At 35.2% G+C, this 24,109-nt stretch overlaps 1 protein-coding gene across 1 annotated transcript in view; it reads right to left on the reverse strand.

The window, feature by feature from the left end:
* TBCD (tubulin folding cofactor D) overlaps positions 1–24,109 on the reverse strand; it is a 401,955-nt gene that overhangs the window by 112,730 nt on the left and 265,116 nt on the right. The window contains exons 25-26 of the mRNA XM_074225195.1: positions 7,785–7,847; positions 2,405–2,481 (exon numbers count right to left, since the gene is read on the reverse strand). Of these exons, the coding sequence (XP_074081296.1) occupies positions 2,405–2,481; positions 7,785–7,847 (140 nt within the window). The remainder of the gene's footprint in view (positions 1–2,404; positions 2,482–7,784; positions 7,848–24,109) is intronic.

The following is a 24,109-nucleotide window of genomic DNA, read 5'->3' on the forward strand; positions in this document are numbered from 1 at the left end:
TGCTGGATCAAAGGGTATGCACATTTTTGTTGCCCTCTGGGCGTAGTTCCAAATTGCTCTCTAGAAAGATTAGGAATTATTTTCTTCAGAAAGCTTTTATCTTCTTTTCCAGCTAGCAAATTCTGCTTTTTTAAGGCATTCTTCTCTTCATTTGCCTTTTGAGTTGCTCTTTCCATTTGGCCTAAACTGGTTTTTAACATATTATTTTCTTCAGTATTTTTTTTTGTATTTCTTTCACCAAGCTGTTGACTTGGTTTTCACGATTTATCTTCATCGCTCTCATTTCTCCTCCCAATTTTTCCTCTACCTCTCTTAATTGCTTTTCAAAGTCTTTTTTGAGCTCATCCATAGCCTGAGCTCATTTTCTATTTTTCCTGGATGGTAGATACAGAAACTTCAACTTTGCCATCAAATGAGTTTATATTTTGATCCTCCATGGGATCAAAGAAATTTTCTATGGTCAGATTCTTCTTTTTCTGTTTTTTGCTCATTTCTTCTGCCTATGTTTGATTTACCATACTTCCAAGGCTTTGGGGGGGTTTTGGGACAACCCACATGGACCTTAATTCCTCTAAGTTCTTATGAAAGGCTCTGACTGTTCTCTTGCCTGGATTCAGACCCTCCCCTCTGCCCTGGAGTTGTGAGGATGGTGGGGGTGGGGGGGGTGGGGGGCAGACTACAATCAGGATCTGAGTGTGGGCAAACTGAGTCCTGTCCCAGGGAGAGCATAGAGACCCTCTGCAGTCTCTCCCAACCCCTGTTTGTGGGCTAAGACCTCTGAATGTGCAGGGTAGCTTCCCCAATTCCCACTGAAGGTTCTCACTGCAGGGCTGCTCTGAGGCTGGCACTCCACTCTGGTGTAGCAGAGTTCTCTCACCACCCCTTCCAGCTGTCCCCAGTGATCCCTGGGCCAAGAGGTCTGGAAACCTCCCCTTCTTCCATGGACTCAGGGGCTTGGGTCAGCTGTGTTGTGTGCTGCAGATGTGGCTCTTTCCAAGAGCCAGTGAAACAGATTTTCCTGTGAAATTTCTAAGTTGTTTTGGACTGGGAAACTGTATTACTCAGTCTTTCTGTGGGTTCTGCCCCTCTAAATTTTGCCTAGGGTCATAATTTGACAGCTTTGGGGGTTTTTTGGGGGAATGAGTTTCCAGAAATTCCTGCCTTCACACCACCATCTTGGCTCCACCCCCATTTACAATTTATAATTGACATAGGAACATATAACATTAAAAAACAGAGATAAGAAGAAACAGGCAGAATGGAAATAATGAGTTTTGAAAGTGCTTGTAGTAACTTAGAGATCAAGTCCCATAGATATTAGAAGAGTTAAAAAATTTAGGTTTATGGTGAAAATATTATTGTAACCAAGGGCCCCCTTTGAGGAGTAAAGATGATAGACACAATCACAATTCCAAAGCCTAAGGGCAACTCAATACTGAATTAACTAGTTTCCCATTACCTTCATTACCACAAGTTGTACTAGGCATGTAAAAAACTTCATTTAACTACAAATGAGGCTTCCATTCTCAAAATATTTGTATAGAAGTATAGAAGTAAAAGTAAAGGAAAAAGAAAGATAACTTTATTGAATTCCAGAAGACAAATTAAACAAGTTTTTTCTAATCTGTATTATAATTGACACAAATGTTCCTGAAGATCCCTTCTTAATCTAACGTTCTCTAAATAAATAAATGAGTGCCTGGCACCATACTAGAAAACCATAAAAGTCACCTATATTTGCAAACAAGGGAAAAATCCAGTAAAATATGAAAGACAAGTATTGGCTAGGAGGCCCCAAAAGTAAAGAATACAGGTTATTGTCATTGTCACTGATACAATTGTCATTTTTCAATGATATCACTGTCATTGATAATAATACCAGGATTCTACTGATCAAGATAGAATATACTATATATAATTAAAACAATTTTAATTATAACGAATGTAATTGTGATATTAACAAAATTATAAGAGGAAAATAAGCCTACTACATGTTAGAGGGCTGGTATTGGAATCAAGATAAAATGAATTCAAACTTTACCTGCTTGAATAATCTTGAGCAAGTAACTTAACCTCCCTAGGTACTATATGTCATGGAATATATTAAGTGCTTTACAAATGTTATCTCATTTGATCTTCACAACAACCCTTTGAGGTAGCTGCTATTACCATCCCTATTTTACAATGGGGGAAATTAAAGCAATTTAGGTGATTTATTCATTTAGAAAATATGTGAGTCTGGATTTGAACTGTCTTCCTGACTCCAGGGAACTATTTGGATAGCTCCCTATCCATTATGCCAGATAGCTTCCTCAAGAAGCAATTAATGTTTTGATATGACAAGAGTTAAAAACAGAAAATAATCACTGGTATGATCTTGATAAAAGTCAAAGTGTAATTGTACCTTGATATGCTGTCTTGAAGTACTTGAGATAAGATGGAGGCTTTTTAAATTATCATTGATTAACCACTGCCAGCTATCTGTTAAAAAAGAACAAAAATTTATTTTAACCTAATAAAGTAGCAACCTGCAGGAAAAAACAAACAAACAAAAATTTGATTTTTATAATACTTTCTATACCATATAAATTTTCTTGGTATATTGATTCTTTCAAGAAAAAGTTAAAAAGAAAAAGGAGGTCTACATAAAGTCAAATATATTTGACACTATACAAAGTTTAGCTTATAAAAGACAAGGAAGTATGTTCTACTATGTACAAAAATATAATTTTAAAAAAGGTAAAATGATTTTCAAAATGTGCTATCAGAGAAAGTATAAAATTTGGCCATACCAAAAATGACTTTTCCATAAGAAAAAATCTAAATACATCCATTGATGTTGTTCCCCATTTCATGTCAAAGTTGTAATTTTTTTTCTTTTTAGTTTTTGCAAGGGTTAAGTGGCTTGCCCAAGGCCAGGTAATTATTAAGTGTCTGAGGCTGGATTTGAACTCAGGTACTCCTGACTCCAGGGCCAGTACTTTATCCACTGCGCCACCTAGCCGCCACACAAAATTGTAATTTTTTTTAGTTAAGGTAGTCCCTCTGTTAAAGGAATATAAAAATTAGAACTCTCCAAAAATTTTTTAAATCGATAATTATTTATTTTCTCTACTTCCTTATGACTTTCCTCAATTAAACAATGATTTTAAAAAAGGAAAAACCCTCAAACAAATATATACAGTTAAGAAGAGTATATTTCCATAATGTCACCCCAAGGGCCAAGTCTAAAAAAAAATATCTTATTCTGTATACTGAATTCATCATCAATCTAACAGACAAGCATATTATTGTTAAAAATATATTCTCTAGAATTCTAGTTGGATGCTGGAGTTATCTGACTTCTTAAATATTGTTTTTTAGCAATGTTTTATTTGTATAAATTGTTCTTGTTTTGCTCAATTTATATCAAGTCATACAAGTCTTGGATTTCTATGAAACAGTCCTTTTTATCATTTTATGTCACAAATATATTCCATTACATTTATATGCCACAACTGTTTCCAAATCTTTGCTGTAACAAAAAGAGCTACTATAAATTTTTTTTTATATAAATGAATGCTTGTCCTTTCTCTATGATCTCTTTGGAGTATATGCTAAGCAGCATTATCATTCAGTAAAAGGTTATACACAGGAAGAATACTTAAGGCAGTTAGGTGGCACAGTAGATAGGTGGCTTGGGAAACCTTGTGTTTAAATTGGCTTTGGAGATTTTTCTGGTTCTGTTAATCTCAGCAAGTCATTTAACCTGCTTGCCTCAGACTCTTTAATTGTTAAATGGGTATGATGATGATGATGATGATGATAATGATGACGACAACAACAACAACAACAGCCTCTTAGGGCTGTTGAGGGTCAATTGGGATCATAGATGCAAAAGTTAACTTTTTCTGAACTCTTCTAATATCTTTCATGTTAGGAATTTTTAAACATAAGTAATCTTTTGGAGTTTATCTTGGTATAGAGCAAAGTACTGGTTTATATCTAATTTCTTTCACACTGCTTTTCTCTTTCCTTATACCTCGAATAGCCAATCATTGCCAAGACCTGCAGATTTTGCAATATTTCTCCACTGTTCCTTCTCTACTCTGACAGTCACTCTAGTGTTAACTCTCATCACCTCATATCTGGACTGCTGTTCTAGCCAGCTGGTGAATCAGCCTGCCTTAAGTTTCTCTCTACTCCAATCAATACTCCATGTAGCTGCCAAAGGGATTTTTTTTCCTAAAGTGCAGGTCTGATTATGTCATTCCCCTATTCAATAAACTCTAGTGCTTTCCTATAGCCTCCAGAATAAAATACAAAGTGATTTAATTGGCAATCAAAGCCTTTTTTTCCCCAGCTTTCCTAAAACCTACTCTGTCCCCTGCAACCTCCTAATTCTAGAATATATTTCAGAATCAAGTGACACTGCCTTCCTGGCTGATTCTACAAATAAGACACCATCTCTCAGCTCTGGGAATTTTCTCTGGCTGCTCTCCATTACTGGAATGTTCTCCTTTCTTTATTCCTGCTATATTGACCTCCTTCACTTTTAAGTCCCAACTAAAATCCCATCTTCAACAGGAAGCATTCTTCAACCCCTCTTAATTCCACAGCCTTCCCTCAATCAGTTACCTCCTTTTTATCCTGTATATATCTTAATCTTGTGTGTGTGTTTGTGTGTGTGTGTGTGTGTGTGTGTGTGTGTGTGTGTGTGTGCTTGCATGTTGTCTTCACGATTAGATTGTAAGCTTTTTGAGGGTATGGGTTGTCTTTTGTCTCTTTTTGTATACCCAGTGCTTAATATAAAATTTAGCACATAATCTGATACACTGACCAACTTCTCTGTCATAAATTAAATTAAGAGAGGGGACCATCTGGCCTGTGAGCTATATAAGGCCCTCAAAATCATTTGGCCAAGACAACTGCAGGCAGGACTTGAAATTCAATAAATCTAGGAGCTTTTTAGGGATAGCTGATTAAATTTTAAGTTGATAATTTTGTGTGGCTACAAATGATGTTAAAAATATTCAAATGGCCCTTGGCAGAAAAAATGATTTAGAAAATTGTTACCTCACAGTATAGTTGGAACTGGATATTGTTAAGTCCTCTTCTTTCTCACTTTTTCCTTTTATTTCCCTTGTTCAGAACTATAAAAGTTCTCTTAAACAGTGCTCTAGCTGCATCCCATAAATTTTAGTATGTTGCTTCATCATTGTAATTTTCTTTGATGACCTTTTACAAATTTTTCTATAATTTTTTATTTGACCTACCATTTCTTTAGGATTTCAATTCATTTTTAATTCTTTTGTGAGTAGTCATTTTTTTTTTATTTTTGGGGGGTAAGGCAGTGAAGTTAAGTGACTTGCCCAAGTTCACACAGCTAGGTAATTATTAAGTGTCTAAGGCTGGATTTGAACTCCTCCTGACTCCAGGGCTGATGCTCTATCTACTGTGCTACTGAGCTGCCCCCAGTAATCATTTATTAAATACTACTTTTGATGCAGTGATCACAAACTATGATGGGGTTTTTTTTTGTACTTTTTACTGTTCTTCAGTTTAGGTTAGGATAAATATACCAAACCACAATTTTTGTAAAGCTGCCATGTAAAGCTTAGGAATATGCAAATTCCTTTCTATTTTCATTCAGTGATCAGCAGAAATATATCATCAATTAATTTTTCTAAATTTCTATTCAGATCCTTTGTTTATCTTTGGATTAAATTTTCTAATCTGAAAAATAGTACAAGGTACAATTATTAAGTTTTTATTAACCATGTCTCCCTCTAATTCATTTAACTTCTTTTTCGGTATTTAGATGTATGTATTAATAGTGATTTGTTATTCACTGTGTTTTTAAATATGTAACTTTCTACCTTATCTCTTTTTAATCATATCTCAATCCCCCCCCCCCCAAACCATGATGGCTACCTCTGTTTTTTGTTTTGTTTTCTTGTTTCTTACAAGGCAATAGGTTTAAGTGACTTGCCCAAGGTTACACAGGTCACATTTGTCTGAGGTAATATTTGAATTCAGGACCTCCCGACTCCATGGCTAGTACTCTATCCACTGCTGCCCCCCCACCTCTTTTTTTAAAAAAACAATAAAAGGATAATAGATTCTTCCATTGTAACATGTGAATCTTTGTTTCAAGAGTGCTCTTGTAAATATATTATTGATTTATTTTTTGTAATTCATTCATCTAACTTATTGTATTTTATGAGTGAATTTGTCCAATTTGTATTTGTGCCTATTGAACTTGCTTCCTAACACGCTCCCTAACATACTCTTTTGTATTTTTTTCTTATTCTGCCTACTCTTTCTAATAAGAAGTGGTAGTTAAAAAAAAAGGGAGTTTGCCTAACATTTATGAAATGAAAATTAAGCAATCTATTTCTCTTCTTTGCCTTTATTTCATATATTTTGCAGTCCTTCTGGTGAAGCTAATTTTTTTTTTCTTTGAGACTCTGTTTCTATTTTTTGTTGAGAGTTCTTCTGGGTTTCTCTCTTGAGCATCTCTCAAGGTATTTTCTTCACTGTATGTGCTCAAGTCACCAAATTATGTCTGAGCAGAAGACTGTACTTTTAGATGGTAAAGGCAGATCATTCTTGGTCCTGATTATTGTAGCTATAACTGGATTCCATCTTCTCTAGGAATTGTTTGGCCTTATCTCCTGCTGTGGTTCAGGTCCAGGTTATCTGGATGAAACCCTTTGCTGGGACTGCACAGATACAGTTTGGGGTCTTTCTTCTGCTACAACTGGGACTGTGAGGCTACCCTGGAACTGAAGGTTTTCTCCTGATACTCTGGTAACCTTGTACTATCTTAGCTCTAGGCTTTATTGAGGACCTTTCTTTCTACTTCTCAAAATCTAATTTGGTTATGTTCTGGTCTTCTTCCTACAGCAAGTCACTAGGATCACCTTGTCTGTGGGATTAGGTTGCTTCCCACTTCTCCCATCTACTCTGGCTTGTATCTTTTCAGAGCTTCCATAGGATTCTGAGGATTTTTGAAAGCTTTTTGTATACTGCTAGTCTGGGTAAAGTTTATAGCTTATTTGTTTCAGGTTTTCTTTTTCTTTCAATCTTGTACATGAAGTATATGAATTTATCTAGGATTTAACATTCCACTATGTTCCCAAAATTCTCCTCAAATTTTAAAACAGAAAATTCTTATGAGCTTGTCCTAACAGATGCATTTCAGATAATTATGATTTGATGGTGTTGACATCACCTAAAAACAAATAATCTCCCTATTGTATCAATGGTCACTGGGTGGCACCAACAACCTGGGGAGGGAAGATTCACATGCTTTGTGGAGGTCTTAGCATAACTGATAAGGCATAAAGGTCCTGAGATGGGAGGAGACATTTCCTCCAGGCATTCCTTCTGAATATTCTTCTTGGGAATGTCTAATATTAAACTCCCACCATGAGTTGAGGGTCATTCTTTTGATGGACAAGTCAGAAGCAGGACAGGAAAAGAATCTCCAAAATTCCATTTTGGGGTCCAATTTTCTAGCTAGGTCCTCACATATACTAGCATACTCAGTAAACTTAAAGAAAATGTAATCAACATGCATTTTGACCTATTCTATTTGTTCTTTCTTGAAATCAAAATAAAGACTAATATTTGCCACTTATTAAAACAAACTAGAGATTAACACCATGTTTAATTCAATTCTTTTCTAAACAGCCAAACTCAAAGAGGTCATCAATAGCAATGGAAAATGAATAGAAGAATAAACAGATAATAAACTACAATGCTTGAAAGCTATTACTTAAAAAGGAAAAATTACTTACCAATTACAGGATCACCTTGAAAAGGCATTTTGGAAAGTGACAAATTTTTTATCAAGATGCAAACTAGAAAAAGAAAAAAAGAAATAATTTTTTTATTTTTATGGAAATTTCCAAAAAATTTCAATTTTAAGAACTAATACTCTGTTGCCAACTTAGGTTGTAGGTTATTGGTTTCCAACTCAAATAGAAAGGTGGTCAACTAATTCATACATAAGAATTAATATGGGGTGGCTAGTTAGTGCAGTGGATAGAGCACCGGCCCTGGAGTCAGAAGTACCTGAGTTCAAATCCGGCTTCAGACACTTAATAATTACCTAGCTGTGTGACCTTGGGTAAGCCACTTAACCCCATTTGCCTTGCTAAAACCTAAAAAAAAATATGGACTACATATTGATCTAGTTTTAAAATGCAATGTTACCTATGTTTTATATTTTTATTGATTTCGTTAAACATTTCCCAGTTACACTTTAATCTGGTTCCAAACTTTTGCTGTAGAGTCCTACTAAGACATGAAAAGCATAATTGAATTTTTCCCATAGTTTTATTACTACAAATTATCCCCAAATCTGAGCAAACAAGTCAGAATTGCTAATTTTTTTCCCTGGGGCTTGAATCATGATAAGAAATAAGCTCAAGGAGTAAGCAACAAGATGAAACTACTTTTAGACTTAGGTCAGAGCTGGAGGAGGTTGTAAAAATACTTCATAATTTGTGGAAGCATCTCCCTAGTATACTGGGAACCTGCCCTAGTCTAGGGAAGATTCCAGATGATATATGTGTGTGTGTGTGTGTGTGTGTGTGTGTGTGTGTGTGTGTGTGTGTATACATATATTTATGTATATATGCATAATATACATTTCCTGGGCCTATGAGAATCTAATCTGTCATCAGGAAACCCATAAGCTTTAGTTTTCCAAAGTTTCAGGCTATTGGGAAAGAAGGGGGATTGTTATTCCCCACTATCATGTTTTAATTAATTATAACTGAGCAATTATTATGGCTCTCTACAAATATTATTTATGTAGCCCAAAGTTACTTACTAATGAGCTTAACTCTATGAATGTTTGCCATCCTTGCTAGTTATTAGAGTAGATAGTCCTTCTGTTTGGTATTGTTTAAAAAAAGTTTTCTGTTCCAAAAGTTATTCTTATTTGTGATCTGCTAAGGAAAAAAGTTTCTATCAAATATAGGGTGATTATCATATGCACAGCCACTTCAATATCTCAACAAAATTCACATCAGGAAGCAAGTAATTAGAAAGTTGTTTGCTTTCAACTAACTAATAGGTGGGGAGAAGGAAGGGAAATTGTATTGTATTATAATACCTATTCGGAACCTATTTTCAGAGGCATTTTTTTAAGTGTCTACTATCTGCCAAGTATTAAGTTAAATGTTTTGCAATACACACACACACACACACACACACACGCACACACATAAATACATATATCTCATTTGATCCCTACAACATCAACATCACTGAAAGGAGAGGTGTTATTGTGATCCCTACTTTGCAATTGAGGAAATGGTGGCAGATGGAGGTTCAGTGACTTGCTGGTGTCACATAACTACAAAGTATATCCGAGGCTGGAGGAACTCAGATTGTTGACGCCAGGCCCAGCACTCTATCATTAAGTCACCTACTTGTCCATAAGTATGTTGGCAGGTAACTGAGTTTCTCAATTATTCTCTGGTGTAAAAAAAACTGCCAAAGATAAAAGAAATCATCATCTTTGGCAATTCTTGCATCATTTGATTAAATGACTGAACTACTAGGAGATAGGAAATGAGGCCAAGCCAACAATGATCATAAGGCAACAAAGCTCAATGAAGAACCTAGCTCAAAAGGGACTTGAGATGCTGGTGCTTTGAGTTTAGGAGACTTGACTATAGGTGATTGCTCTGAAGGTTTTGATAAGAGAAAGGCCCTAATTTGCTGGTACTTTGGTGTTTTTTATAGTAAAACAGAAGGTACATATAATCTACACAGACATGGAGGGATGTTCCTTCAGAATAAGGACTATTTCACTGAATTTATGCCAAAGATCTGATGCTGTTAACTAGTTGCATGAACTAACATTCTCTCTACATAACTATATGAGAATCTACTTTGTATCTTTGGGTACATCTTGTGAAGCTGTAAAAGTTAAAGGAAAAAAAAAAGATGAGTACATGAAAGGAAAAATTCAATGTGACTCCTTAGAAAAGCTTTGTCTTGAGATCTAGTACAGTAGTGACTATCTCAATAGTCAAACTATGAACTTGCCCTTTGGTGCATAGTGGACAGAGATACTGATCAGAAAAACAGAGCAGTGACTAAGAATTTGGACTCTACTACTTATTACTTGTTATGGTGTTAGATAAGTTATTATTATAAATACATTTATTCCACTTTAAGGTTTATGGAGTACTTTCCTCAGAAGACATTTAAGAGGTTGGTAAGGCAAATATTATTAATCCATTTTACAGATAAGGAAAATAAGATTTATTGAAGTTTTTAAAAACAAAGATCTAGAACTGGAATGTATCCTAAAAGTAATGTTACCTCATTTTATGTATGAAAAAATTACAGTTTAGGGATGTGAACAAAGGCCTTTCATGTTCAGCTTTTTTTTTTTACTATGCAATGTGGCCTCACTCATCCTCAATTTCCATCTCAGGAAAATGAGAAGCAGGAAAAGATGGTCTCTACTTACTGATATTTCTATGATTAATCAAATTGCAAGACAGGTTAAGTAGGTTAAAAGATTTTTCCTCCACAAAGGGAGTATATTCTTCTACCTTGAAGAAAAGAAGTAATAAAAACACATAATAAAATCTACATATGTTTATGAAGCGAAGAGGAAAAATAAGGAGGGCTATGCGGCACAGTAAATAGAGGGCTGGACCTGGAATTAGGAAGACTCATCTTCCTAAATTCAAATCTGGCCTAAGACACTTACTAGCTGTGTGATCCTGGACAAGAAATTTAATCCTGCTTGCCTCAGTTCCTCATCTTAGGCTGTTAAATAAATTCTTCCATCTCATTTCCACCTAAGTCGCTATCTTCAGAAGAGAGATGCTGACTTTGTAAATTGGGGAAAGCATATTTCAATCTCATCCAATCCCAGTTGGGTTATAAAACTCATCTATTAAAATCAGTCACCCACTACAAAGAAATTATATCATCTGTGCATATAATTTTACATTACTAAACACCTGTGATCAAACCTGTCCTTAAATTGTACAGTGTCCCTTTGTTTGTGGAATGAGTCACAGAGGAGGGAATGACCTTTCTTTCAGTTTTAGTGTAACTGGCAAAAACAATGTCCTTATTTATTATTTTATTTTAGGCAATGGTGTTAAGTGACTTGCCCAAGGTCACACCACTAGGCAATTATTCTTTCTTTCTTTTTAGGTTTTTGCAAGGCAAATGGGGTTAAGTGGCTTTCCCAAGGCCACACAGCTAGGTAATTAAGTGTCTGAGGGTGGATTTGAACTCAAGTCTTCCTGACTCCTGTGCAGCTTAGCTGCCCCAACAATGTCCTTATATCATAGCTTGTTGAATTGTCAATTTTAATCATCCATGTGGCTAGGAATACATTAATAGCTTTTCAAATGGAGAGGACATTTGGCTAAACCACAATTGCCAATAGTTCAGCAGAGCTCCAGGTCAATGTTGAAACACATTTAATTTTAATTTTTTTTCCTTGACTCCAAGGCAGGTGCTCTATCCACTGTGTCACCTGGCCGCTCCTAATGTTGAAACACATTGATGGAAAATGGACAATTTAAATTACTTGACTATGGGTACTGGCAAAATTGCAGTTTTATAATTTTGGCAATTATCTATTACAAATCAGTTTCAGCAGGAATAAGAAAATAATATATTGAACTATGTTAAGGTTAGTTCTATATCATAAAATTGTATAATTCTGGCATTAGAACATATCTTAGAAGCAATACAGTATAAATAATGGGCAAGCCCTTTCCTATCTCAGCCCTACTTTTGTTTGTATTTTTCTTAAATGTATTTGGTAAAGAATATATCTGGGGGGGTGGCTTTTGCCTTGCAAAAACCTAAAATAATAAAAATAAAAATAAAAAAGACTTTATCTGCTAATTTTACATTATTTTGCATTAACAACTATGGTCAAACCTGTCCTTAAATAGTACAGTATCCCTTTGTTTGTGGCAAGAGAGAGTTGCATAGGAGAAAAGGACCTTCCTTAGCATAGGCTTTATTAAGCTCAACACCCAATCCACTATTAGAGGTCTAAAACTGGGGGCATGAGAAAGAGCCATTTTATCATAACACTTATAATACAGAATCACTATGAATTCATGCATAAATCTACATGCTAGAAGGTAGTCCAGGATATAAACAAAAACCCCATGAGGGCAGGAGCTATTTTATCCTGGATTATAGTATAAAATAAAACTAATTGATTCTATTTATTTAAAGGCTTATCTATATTGTTGAAGGAGCATAATCCTAACTCCTCTTCACCTTCAAGAAGAACTAGTTTTACTTTAAAATGTATTTGAACCTAAATTATTCAGGGATTAGCCCAGTCCAGCATTTTTTTTTCATTATCCCAAGGCATAGTCTTGAAAGGCTGAAACATAATAAACTCCTTGAAGTGGGAGATGGGCAGAGCAGAGGAAAGAGATCTAGCCTAGCCTTCAGGGTTTCCAGCAGGATTCTTTTGGTAATGCCTCTAGAAACAGAGGGAGCTTAATGTGATCCACCCTCCCCACAGGGGCATTCTTGAGGAATGAGAGTATACTGTCTGTGGCCATTCATAAAAAAGGCTGTGAGTATGCTGAGGCAAACTCAGTTTTGGGCCCTCTAGCTGTGTTAGGTCTCCCAGCCTGGATTTAAGCCTCCTCCAAATTCTACTAGAAGTTTGTTTTCAAAGAGGCTGCTTAGTGGATTGAGAAGTAGAAATATTCCTCCCCTGAAAATAGGATAAATTCAAAAGAACTGGGGATCCTGGACCTCAGCTGGAAATAGCTGACTAGAGTAAAAAATCATCATCACCTAATTGTTTCAGGGAAGTCAAGTAAATGTGGACCACTCAAGTTAGAAGGAAGTCCCTTTCACTTTGCTGTTTGGCTTTGTCTGATCGTGGAAATGACAATCCAGTTGAACTAGAAATCCTAAAAGTTGTAATTGAAAATAGGCATCATGACGATGTTTGCCCTTCCTTCTCAAAGAAGATCATGATATCAGGGAAGTGATGCCATGACATGCAAATGAGTTGGATTTGAGTGAAGGGTGCTGTGCCAAGTCACCAGTCTCACTTTCTCCTTCAGAGCCATCTGGGTCCAGTGGCCAGATATGAATCAGGACCACTGGAGATGGTCTTGGATGAGAGGCAATTGGGGTTAAGTGACTTGCCTAAAGTCATATAGTTAGTTAATTATTAAAAATCTGAGGCCATATTTGAACTCAGGCCCTCCTGACTCCAGGGTTGGTACTCTATCTACTGTGCCACCTAGCTGCATGGAAAGCCAGAAGGCACTGCAAGAATGAGAAAATTTTAAAAAAGGAGATTCATAGAATTTTAGAATTGTTTAACAACAGTACTGAACAAACTATTTGAATTTTTGTGTTTAATCTAGAATTTAAAAGACAAACCAACATCTTGGGGGCAAGGGAGGAAGATGTACTTGAGAAGACAATCCTGAATTGTCCCAAGAGCCCAGAGTTGTTTGTGGAATTGAGAATGATGAAATTTCCACTTTCATCCAAGGATTATAAATGTTAAATTGCTATTCTGTTAAGGAAGGGTCCCTGAGGAGGGCAAAAACAACCCCTATAAAAATTTCCCTAAACATTGCAGAAAAGACTATTGCTTGCAAGTAGGAATTAGAGCACATTCACAGATCTAGAGGAGTTGCTCTGTAGCTTTTTATGTTGCTTTGTGTCTTTTCCTCCAGCAGAGGACAGAGCCAGACCTAGGAGGAGTAGGAGCCCTGTGGAAGTGTACACAACAGCAATCTGCACAGGCAGAACTGAGATCTGTCAGTTAGGACATGACAATGTCACAGCATTAGTGCTCAAGTCTACAACAATACTTTGATCCAACATAGGGCATAAGAGCAAATGCCATTTGTCCTACAAAAGCAATTATCCCACCAGGATTCAGAAGGCAAGGGCTAAGTGGGTAGTATATAGAGGCAGGGGATATAGCAATAGCAGTAGCAGACAGAAGACAGCAGAGAGACTCAGATTTCAATGGAAGCAGATAGCAGATTGGTTCACAGCAGAAGAGTGAGAACTGACTTGTGCAGTAGCAAAAGGTAGGTTCCTTGGTAGTGTACTGCTTACCTTAATGTAAAACTGATTGGTACCTTCACATTAATGTCAGCACAATGAGGAGTGACCACTGTACAACAACTACAACCAAGGATTGGTATTGTTGGGAGCTTGGCTTTATAGCAAAAAGGAAAGATAAAAATGTCTAATCAGCCCTAACAGATGTGATCAATGAGTTTTGCCATAAGCAAACAAACAAATAGCTAAATAAATAATAAATGTTTGATTTATTTTACTTAAGAACAGAAACAGGGAAGTGGCTGGTAAATTCACCTTTCAAATTAGCATTTGTAAAAGCTGAACAGATACAAATTTGAATGTAAAAAATGTCAACCTAAGAAACTAAGCCTCTTCTTGTCTCCCTAGATCCCAACAAGATGGTACCTCCTACTTGGAAGGGGGGAGGATTTCCATGCTTTGTGAAGCTCTTTTAACATAACTGATAAAGAACCAAAGTTCAGAGTGAGGAGGAGAACTAATGATAATGAATTAATAGTAAAGAACCCTAAGGATTGGAAGAGGGAACTCCTTTGTTTGATAAGTCCTCAAAATTCAGCCTACTAAAGACCTGCCTCCTGATAGTGCAAATGTCTAACTATGCTCCCCCAGAAAACCTGAGTTCAGCAACACCCTTCAAGCATGATTGACTGCAGGCCTAGGTGAACAATAAACCTGTCAGTTAACTAACTGTCTGTTTTTTATGAAAGTCAAACTCTAGGAGGTTACATAGAAGAAAGGGGTAAAGATTTTGAATTCCTCTCTGTTCCTATGGACAGACACTCCAAGGAGGGGAAGGTTCCACTTAATGGACCAGGGAATACGAATTATAAACTGGGGCAATTATAAACAGGGCAATTCCTCCTGCCCTGGTATGAGGATAGATGACTATGCAGAAAGTGTTATCCACTTTGCTTTGGTCCTGATGTTTCTGGTGCTGTTCATGCTTAAACACACCTTTTTTTTTTCTATTGAGAAAACTGTTGTGAACTATAAAAATTTGGTAACAACTATCACATAGATCTGATTATTTAAGACCCCACACTTGGTTCTTATAGAGACTACTACAGCTTTGGGAACTATTTCATGGAAATGTTTTTGTTTTTATTTTATTATGCTATAATTCTGCTTGCCTTTTGCTTTTCTCTTCTTGAAATGGTTCAACATCAAAAAGGGATATTTTGTTCATGGAAATTACATTAAAGAAAAGGCATTAGCATTTTTTAGGATCTAAGACCAGTCCATGGGATCCCATAGGATTTGCAGCTGAAACTGTGTAAATGTGTTGTTGCCTTCTCCATTAGATTATTAGATTCTTGAAAGCAGAGATTTAATTTTTCATTTGTATTTCCAGTGCTTAGCATATTGGGTTTTTTTTTTTTTAGGTTTTTGCAAGGCAATGGGGTTAAGTGGCTTGCCCAAGGCCACACAGCTAGGTAATTATTAAGTGTCTGAGGCCGGATTTGAACTCAGGTACTCCTGACTCCAGGGCTGGTGCTCTATCCACTCTGCCACCTAGCTGCCCCTAGCATATTGCTTTGAATATAGTAGGCACATAATGTTTTGTATATTTAACCATTCCTTTAATACTGCTTATAGATTTCTTGAATAATGGAGGTCAGGTGATAAAAGTGTTTAAATAGTGGAAGGTCCTTTAGAATAGTTGAGTGCCAAACTCAAATAGCTGCATAGTGACTTTGGAAAATCACAAATGAACATCACTTATACTGCATTTTTTCTTCCTTTCTTTACTTTGTTAAATTACTTTTTAAGCTGGTTCAGGCTGACACTATTGCTCTAGAAAACCTTAAGGACCTTTACTACCAATGGGTGGAATGCAATAGTAACAATGGGTAGGTATAGATCAGGAATATTCTTTTTTTTTGCAAGGCAATGGGGTCAAGTGACTTGCCCAAGGTTACATGACTAAGTAAGTATTAAGTGTCTGCGGCTGGATTTGAATTCAGATCCTCCTGACTCCTGGGCTGGTGCTCTATTCATCACCTAGCTGTCCTTTTTCTTTTTATGCTAGGAACTGTATCCTTATATCCTTAGTCCATACAAAGTTAGGCTAGAGAATGGTTTGTTCAAAAGGATGAAGGATTGAACTGCTGATATTAGTTCCTTATGGACTGAGTAGAAAGTAGGCAAAAAGAGAACCAGGGGTGCTCTGATACTTAGTTGGTATATCATGATGGAGTAAATCAAGCAAGGGAGCTTCATTCCATTAAATCAGTGGGAAGTGTCCTCAAACTTTATCTGTGTTGAATATCTTTTTGCTATGAGTAAGTAAATCTCCTTTTGTTAAGTGCTGAATGACTTACAAAAATTCCATTTTATTCCAATATCCAACCCAAACCACTAGCACAGAACAAAAATAGCTTCCCTCAGCATTATGGAGAGTATATTGTTATCCCAATTACTTTTCCCATTCAATTGTTCCTCTTTTAATTCTACCTTCAATGACTTTATTTATTGAAACACTTTTAAATAAATTACTCAGTAAAAATTACCTAATTTCTATAATTCTTTTTTATTTAGTTAATACTTATCTCTTAATGATAAGGATCTGATCTAGTTATAATTATTTAAAGAAATGATTTTTTCATTCAAGTCATATCCATTTTGGCCATATTATTTTGATATTCTTATAAATAAGGAATCCTTTCCTATTTGTAATCTGTGTTTTTAGCAATTTGTTACAATAGTTCATTGATTGTTTCTGTTTCTAGCTTATATAGTTTAATCCACTAATTAGTACAATGTCTCCTCCATTTTTTTTTGGAAAATCTTTTTCTATTACTCTTTAAATTTCAGCAAGGATTGAATCTATATGGTGGAAAGGATTTTTCCTCTAGCAATTTATTTGTGATTTGACCAATTTTCTCCAAAACTTTTCTTCTTTCCTCCTGCCCGTTCATTCATCTCCTAACCCCAAAAATTTCAGTGGGAGATGTCTAAGTCTTATTCTATATTTCTAAAAAAAAAAATTGGTTTCTCAGCTTCCACCTTATAGTTATAAATCTGAATATTGTCTCTATTTATAAAAAATGTCAATCTGCCATGGCAAGACCTGTCTGCTACATCTAAATGTTGACTTGGCCTATGTCAGCTTTATAATAGCACCAATAAATTCCTTTATCTAGGTCAACAAATCACAAGATAAGAGACATCTTGAATTAGGAGAGTTATCCTATAGTTGTTTATAAATATTCCCTCTCCAGCATAAATGGGATTGTTATCAATAGGAATTTGAAATAAATTTTATAACTTTTGAGAGGATCATAATAGAACTATGTCATCTATATGAAATCTCATTGGTTGCCTAACTCAGTTTTATGTTTCTTTTTCCTTTCTCTATAAAATGCCCCCCCCCCCAATTTTGTCTCTTTAATGGGATCATCCATCCATGGGTTCAGTAAGATTCAGTAAGAGAATAAAACTTCATGGATAAAGATAACTTTTTGTTATTTTATTTTTTAGCCTAAAGAAAATTATAGTTAACAAATAATTGTGCCACAGATTGCATTTAGGCATGATTGTGAAAAGGAACAGCCTTTCCCTCTGGTTAATACTGCAAGAAGGGATCCCTAGGAAAACCAGGACAGATTTTGAGCCTGGCACAATGGAGTAGCTTGTCTCAAGGTGAATGTTACTTTTCAACTCATTTGCTCTAGTTCTGAATTGCTATTTTTCTTTGAAGTTTCTCTGGGATTTTACCTTTGGTTTTGAGGATTCTCACAGGTTGGTGAGAATTGCCATGTTTTTAAGTGGCCAGGTGGGTGCTGAGGACTTATTCCTAGATCTAAGAGTGGCATTTCTTTAGTGAAATGGCCTGGTTGTTAGATCTCTGGCATTTTTTTTTTTTTGGCGATGTGCAAGGGATTTATCTGACATCCTTGTTATATGTCCAGTGTCTGTTTCTTTTTATTTTAGTGGTGTTTGGTTTTGTGTCTAGTTATTGATGTTTTAAGTAATTTTTGTATCTGATCATGGGAAAATCTAAATCTAGGATTAGAATCCATTAGAAAGGACACTAGCTTTTTATATGGCTAAGTATTATACTATGATCATGCATTTTATCAGCATTGGTGTAAACTAACAAGCAATGATCCTAAATTATGTTGACCCAGATGAGGATCTTTTGAAAGAGCTAAATTGCACTAGCTTAAAACAAAATTAATTTAAAAAAACTAATAAGACTTCTAAAAAGGAATGGGAATGTTTCCATCACTAGTTTAGTGAGATGGTACAAAGAGAACACAAAACTGAAAGTTCTTCACTTAAGGCTTATAAAAAGGTTTCTTCTCCCTCAACCACCCTCCTCCTGAGAAGATAGCTCAAAATTTCCTTTCTTCTTCAGTTTATTTTTCTCCTCTAGTCTCAATTTCAGCCCATCCCCCTACTGAGTCACTGGAGCTTTCAAACCTCACTCTTTTTCTTTCTCCAAAAGTTCCAACTTTTTCTACCTCCTTTGGTTTCTTTCCTTTTTCTCATGTACCTTCTCCTTCTTTGTATTCCCTCTTCTTTCTGTCCTTCAATTCCTTTCCCTTCCTCTTTTCTTTCATCTTTCATTCATCCAATATTAATCCCTCTGTAACTTCTCTTTGTCTTCCAATTTCTTCCTCTTTTGTTTCATCTCCTTATCCCCCAATATTAATTCCTCCATTGCCTTGTCACTTTGTTCTTCAATTTCTTCTTCTTGTGTTCCTTTCTTACCTCCTTATAGTTCTGCTTTAATTCTATTCGATTTCAGTCGATTTACTATTCTTACTCTCCTATTTTATCTCTTCCTTATTACATTTCCTCCCTTTCCTACTCTTCAATCTCATCTTCTCCTTATTCCACCTCTTCTTCCTATTCTCCAAAGTATCCTATTGTCCCTTCCTCCTGCTCTTCCATTTGATCTCCTTATGTCTCTGCTACCCCACTTTCTCTTGCCCTGGGAGATCCTGTTTCTAATGAAGCTGCCCCAGCTCCAGGTAAGAGTCCACATTCTTTTAAAGTGATAAATAGATCATGTCCTCAGACCATTCCAATGACAGATGGAGAAGAATTAATTATATCTGATATTAAATTTTATAATGTCTCACAGTATAAATTTAAGCCAGAGGTGAATCACAGGTTCTAAAAAAAGATATCCCTGACCCCCATCAAGATTCAATAGACTTCAATATCAATTTAAAATTACTCTGCCATATTATTGCCTGGGATCTCACACATACGCCAGTTCACTATAGCCTTAGTTGGAAAAGGAGAGGCAAAGAACAGTTCAGAAAGGTCAACATTAAAGCTACTTTTGAAGAATTTCAGGAGACAGATTGAGTAACTTATACTGATCAACAAAGGCTCTATATTGATGCTGGAACTTTAGGGGATGCTTTGATAGAGGCTATCCCTCTTGCTTTGCCCCAACAACTGGATGTTTCAAAAATCAAAACTGCTATTCAAAAACAAGATGGGGTCAGCTAGGTGGACAGAGCACTGACCCTGGAGTCAGGAGGACCTGAGTTCAAATCAGGCTTCAGAAACTTAATAATTACCTAGTTGTGTGACCTTGGGCAAATCATTTAATTCTACTGCCTTGCAAAAAACAAAAATAAGATGAATTAGTATTTTAATTTTTGAACATTTAATAAAGGCTTCTGATGAATTCAAATTCTAAAGCATGATCAGAAAGGACAGCCATAGTTTCTCTCTTATTTTGTTAACAATCTTCAACCTTTTCTGTCATGAAATATTAAAACTACCCAGTCAGAATGGCAAACCAAGCATCCCCAGTTTGTAGCTGAACTAGCTGCTCAACTAGCACAGATCTTAGCTGCTCAGTTAGAAGATCTCCAGGGAAAAAATGGGAATTAAGGGCAAAGAAAGAAAAAGTCTATTCTCTGCAACTTAAGTAGTTAACAGCTCCTATCCAAAATTTGCCTGTCTGAGAATCAAGTAACAAGGGTTTGTCATTATTGCTGGAAACGAGGACATTGGAATAAACAATGCAAACTTTTGGTGAGCAACAACAAAAAAAGGAATTAAAAAGTTCCCCCGGACAGCCTTTCCAAGCTTTTAAAATTTCCCCTCTTTCTGTTACTTTTGGACAAGACTATTTTTTGGCTATTATTTTACCTGACTCTTCTGTGGTACTCAATCCCACATCTCTAATTTCTCCATCTGCTACCTTATATAATTTGGTTGAAATATATTTTTCCTGTCCTGTTCATCCCAGTAATCAATACCTTCTTGCTTTTTCATGAGCAGGACAACAATTTATGTGGACAGTCTTGGAATAACATGAGGCTACTACCTTTTTCAATTCAATTGTTTTATTTGGAAATTAAATATCATCACCTTTGGTGGTAATTGTCTTTGTTTTCCAGTCAGGGTGGTGCTGAAGACTTGTCCCTAGTTCTGAGTATAGCATTTCTTTTTTGAAAGGGTCAAGCACTAGATTTTTGTGGCATTTCTGAGGGCTTGTCTGGCACCCTGTTGTCTTTGTCTATGTTGAGTTTTGGGGACACTCAAGAGTGAAAGCAACGGAGTGAGATGAGAAGAACCAGAAGAACCCTGTACACCCTAACAGTAACATGGGGGTGATGATCAACCTTAATGGACTTGCTCATTCCATCAGTGCAACAATCAGGCACACTTCTAGAGTGTCTGCAATGGAGAGTACCATCTGCATCCAGAGAAAGAATTGTGGAGTTTGAACAAAGATCAAAACTATTACCTTTAATTAAAAAAAAAAAACCATTATCTTTTAAAGTACTTTTTCTATCTCTTATACTTTATCATTTTTCCTTAAGGAGATGATTTCTCTCTCTCATCTCATTCAATTTAGATCAATGTATACCATGGAAACAATGTAAAGACTAACAGACTGCCTTCTGTGGGGGTGCAAAGTTAGATTAGGGGGAAAATTGTAAAATCCAAAATAAATGAATGAATGAATAAATAAATAAATAAATATTATAAAAAAGGAAAGAAGGAGTGAGAGCAATGTGGTTTTTCCCTGAATTTAGGGGCCTCTTTGGTTCGAGGTGTTCTGACTTGGTTTATGTGCCTTATAGGTGTTTGTTTTAAATTGTGTGTTCTATGTAGTACAGGCAGAATGAAGCTCTCAGCTATTTCTACTTGATCAACCTTGTTGTCATGTCTCCTGTTCTTTTTTTTCCTTTAGGTATTTTTTTTTGCAAGGCAATGGGGTTAAGTGACTTGCCCAAGGCCACACAGCTAGGTAATTAGAAAGTGTCTGAGGCTGGATTTGAACTCAGGTACTCCTGACTCCAGGGCTGATGCTCTATTCACTGCGCCACCTAGCCTCCTGTCTTGTGTTCTTATTGATTAAACTTTCCCCTCTCAAATCAGATCTTTTTCTTTTCCAAAAACTCACAATTTGACACTACAGAATAGAGTTTCCTGAAAAATCATGTTGTTTTTAGAGGAGAAAAGAGTTCTATTTTTCTTTCCCTAACTTTTTTTTAAGTTCTGGTCTGACTGACTGGCAGAGTTTTGTTTACTGATTAGCTTATTAAAATTTTAATATATTTTTGAGGTGTCTAAAGAAAATTATAATTAGCCCTAAAACTATTTTCTGACAATCTTGATTAGCATATTAAAAAATAATAATGATAATAAAAACTTAAACTGGAGGTCTCTGTGGATTGTTTTGCCCAGCAGCTCTTCTCTAGTCTTCAATGGCCTGGAGAACTGAGAAGACCACTGGGCTTTTCTTGGGTTTGGGGAGGCTGGGTCAGAGTCACTAAAATCTTGTAAAATAGGATGCTAGTGCACAATTTTGTTTTCCTAAAAATTGTCTCTCTAAACAGTGCTGATTAAGTGCATTTTCATGAACTACTCGATAAAGAATGGAAGCTGAAAATCTGATTCTGACAGCAACGGTTTTTCAGTTTGAAACTGCAGAAAGAAAAATTTTGTTTAGTTTTGTATGAAAAGAAAAAGAGAGGTATATATGTTTCAGGAGTTAGGGAACTATAAATCCAGATTTGGTTTCATTTAATCCAAAATTTAGTTCTTAAGGGAAAAGTAGCAGGATTATATAAATTAGGAAATGTATTAAAGCTATATATGATTACCTTTTTAATTAGATAATCATATATGGCTTGGTTTTCTGTGAATTACTAAATATATATATAGCATTAACTTGGAAGGTTTTTAAGTTGAAAAATGCATAATTTAGATTATGAAATTGTGATGTTCATGAATGTTCTAATATTGGTCAATAATCAGGAATTTAAAATTGTGCTACAGCAAATAGAATGAAAGAATGAAGAAAAACTAAATTTCTTATCTATTATTATTGCTTATTGTAACCAAAGTTTTTTGGGGGTATGACTTAAGAATTTTTTGTAAGCATAAATAATAGGATTTTTAGAACATCAAGGCATAAATCTTTATCAAGAATTTTTTTGTAGGGAAGTCTGATGGGCATTTAACAATTTTAGTCACCCGATTTTGATCATTTTAATTAATTTAATTTCCAATGAATGGATTAATCATGTGATGTCATTCTTTAAAAACAATATTTAAAAGGAATTTGACTTAAGATTGTTTGTCTATGTGAAAAACTATGAATTTGTTAATTTGAATAGAGGAAATTTGGATATCAAAAATGTTTAAATTGTTCCCTCTGCAATGATCATGTAACTTACAATGCTTAAGGAAATATATACCTCTACCCCATCCCAGTTTTCTTCCGGTTCATGAGATGAAGTCAATCAACTTTTAGTTCCTTAATTACCCTATCTCTGAACTGAGTTCTTGGGGGTCACTTTGAGGGTTCTACAGGGGGAATAGAATGGAAAGTCTAACTCCATTGCAAGAGTATAAATATCGTAAAATTCTTGTCTAGAATGGGGAGTAACTGTAATTTTAAATTGTCAAACATGTTCCATCTAAGAATATATTTATAAAGTTTAAGGTGAAAGCAAATTTGTCAGTGCTATTCAAATAAACCATCTATGTAGCCAAAGAAAAATTGTATTTGAGTAAATCTTAAGGCCTTCATAAAACTTTGTCATTTGTGATAAGAGCAATTTAGTTAGGTATTGTCTTAAACCAACAGATCCTTTCTTTAGTAAATACCTTTGAGTTCAAGGAAGGTGGTACTTAGAAGTTCTGTGGCATTTGGGATTGCCTGGCATGTGAAAAACTTTGTAGGATTAATTTATGATCCCTAAAAATAAATTTTTATGCCAATTTAGGTTTGATAAATTCCAATTTCAAGATTTTTTCATTTATTTATTTATTTTTCTTTAAGACTGAATAAGAGGGATATTTTTCACTTTATAAGTTCACGATTAATATATTGTCCTTTTTAATATCAGGAATATTTATTGCTATTTAAAAAACTCAGAAAAATATTATTTTGTAAAAATTTTCATGTGATTTGTTTGTATAAGGTTTACTAAAATTTCAAATCCATAAGCTAATTTATAACAATAATATGATATTGCTTATAGCTATCATAGAAAAGTTTTTTTTCCAAGGTTACTATTTGTGAAACAATTGGCTATTGTGTTAATATTTTAAAGCATTTTAAGTTTGTAAGCAGAACATTTTTTCCTACTTTGATCTAAATTTTTGCCATTACGTTCCATGGCATAAGTTAAGTTACATTACGGTTTTGAAATTATCATGAATAAGGGACGGCTAGGTGGTGCAGTGGATAGAGCACTGGCCCTGGAATCAGAAGTACCTGAGTTCAAATCAGATATCAGATACTTAATAATAATAATAATAATAATAATAATAATAATAATAATAATAATAATAATAACCTAGCTGTGTGGCCTTGGGCAAGCCACTTAACCCCACTGCCTTGCAAAAAAAAATAATAAAATTATCATGAATAAAATTAGGTTATTGAGAAATCTCATTTGCTTTTTAAGATCGATATAAGTATATTTGGGTAGAAGTTAACAAAATTATGAAATAAAAATGCTCTACTACTCTGATGAGTACGGTAATGATATCTGTTGGTCATATCCCATAAAATGAGGGAAATGAA

Source organism: Macrotis lagotis, chromosome 2 (genome assembly GCF_037893015.1).
Source record: "Macrotis lagotis isolate mMagLag1 chromosome 2, bilby.v1.9.chrom.fasta, whole genome shotgun sequence".
Classification (NCBI taxonomy): domain Eukaryota; kingdom Metazoa; phylum Chordata; class Mammalia; order Peramelemorphia; family Peramelidae; genus Macrotis; species Macrotis lagotis.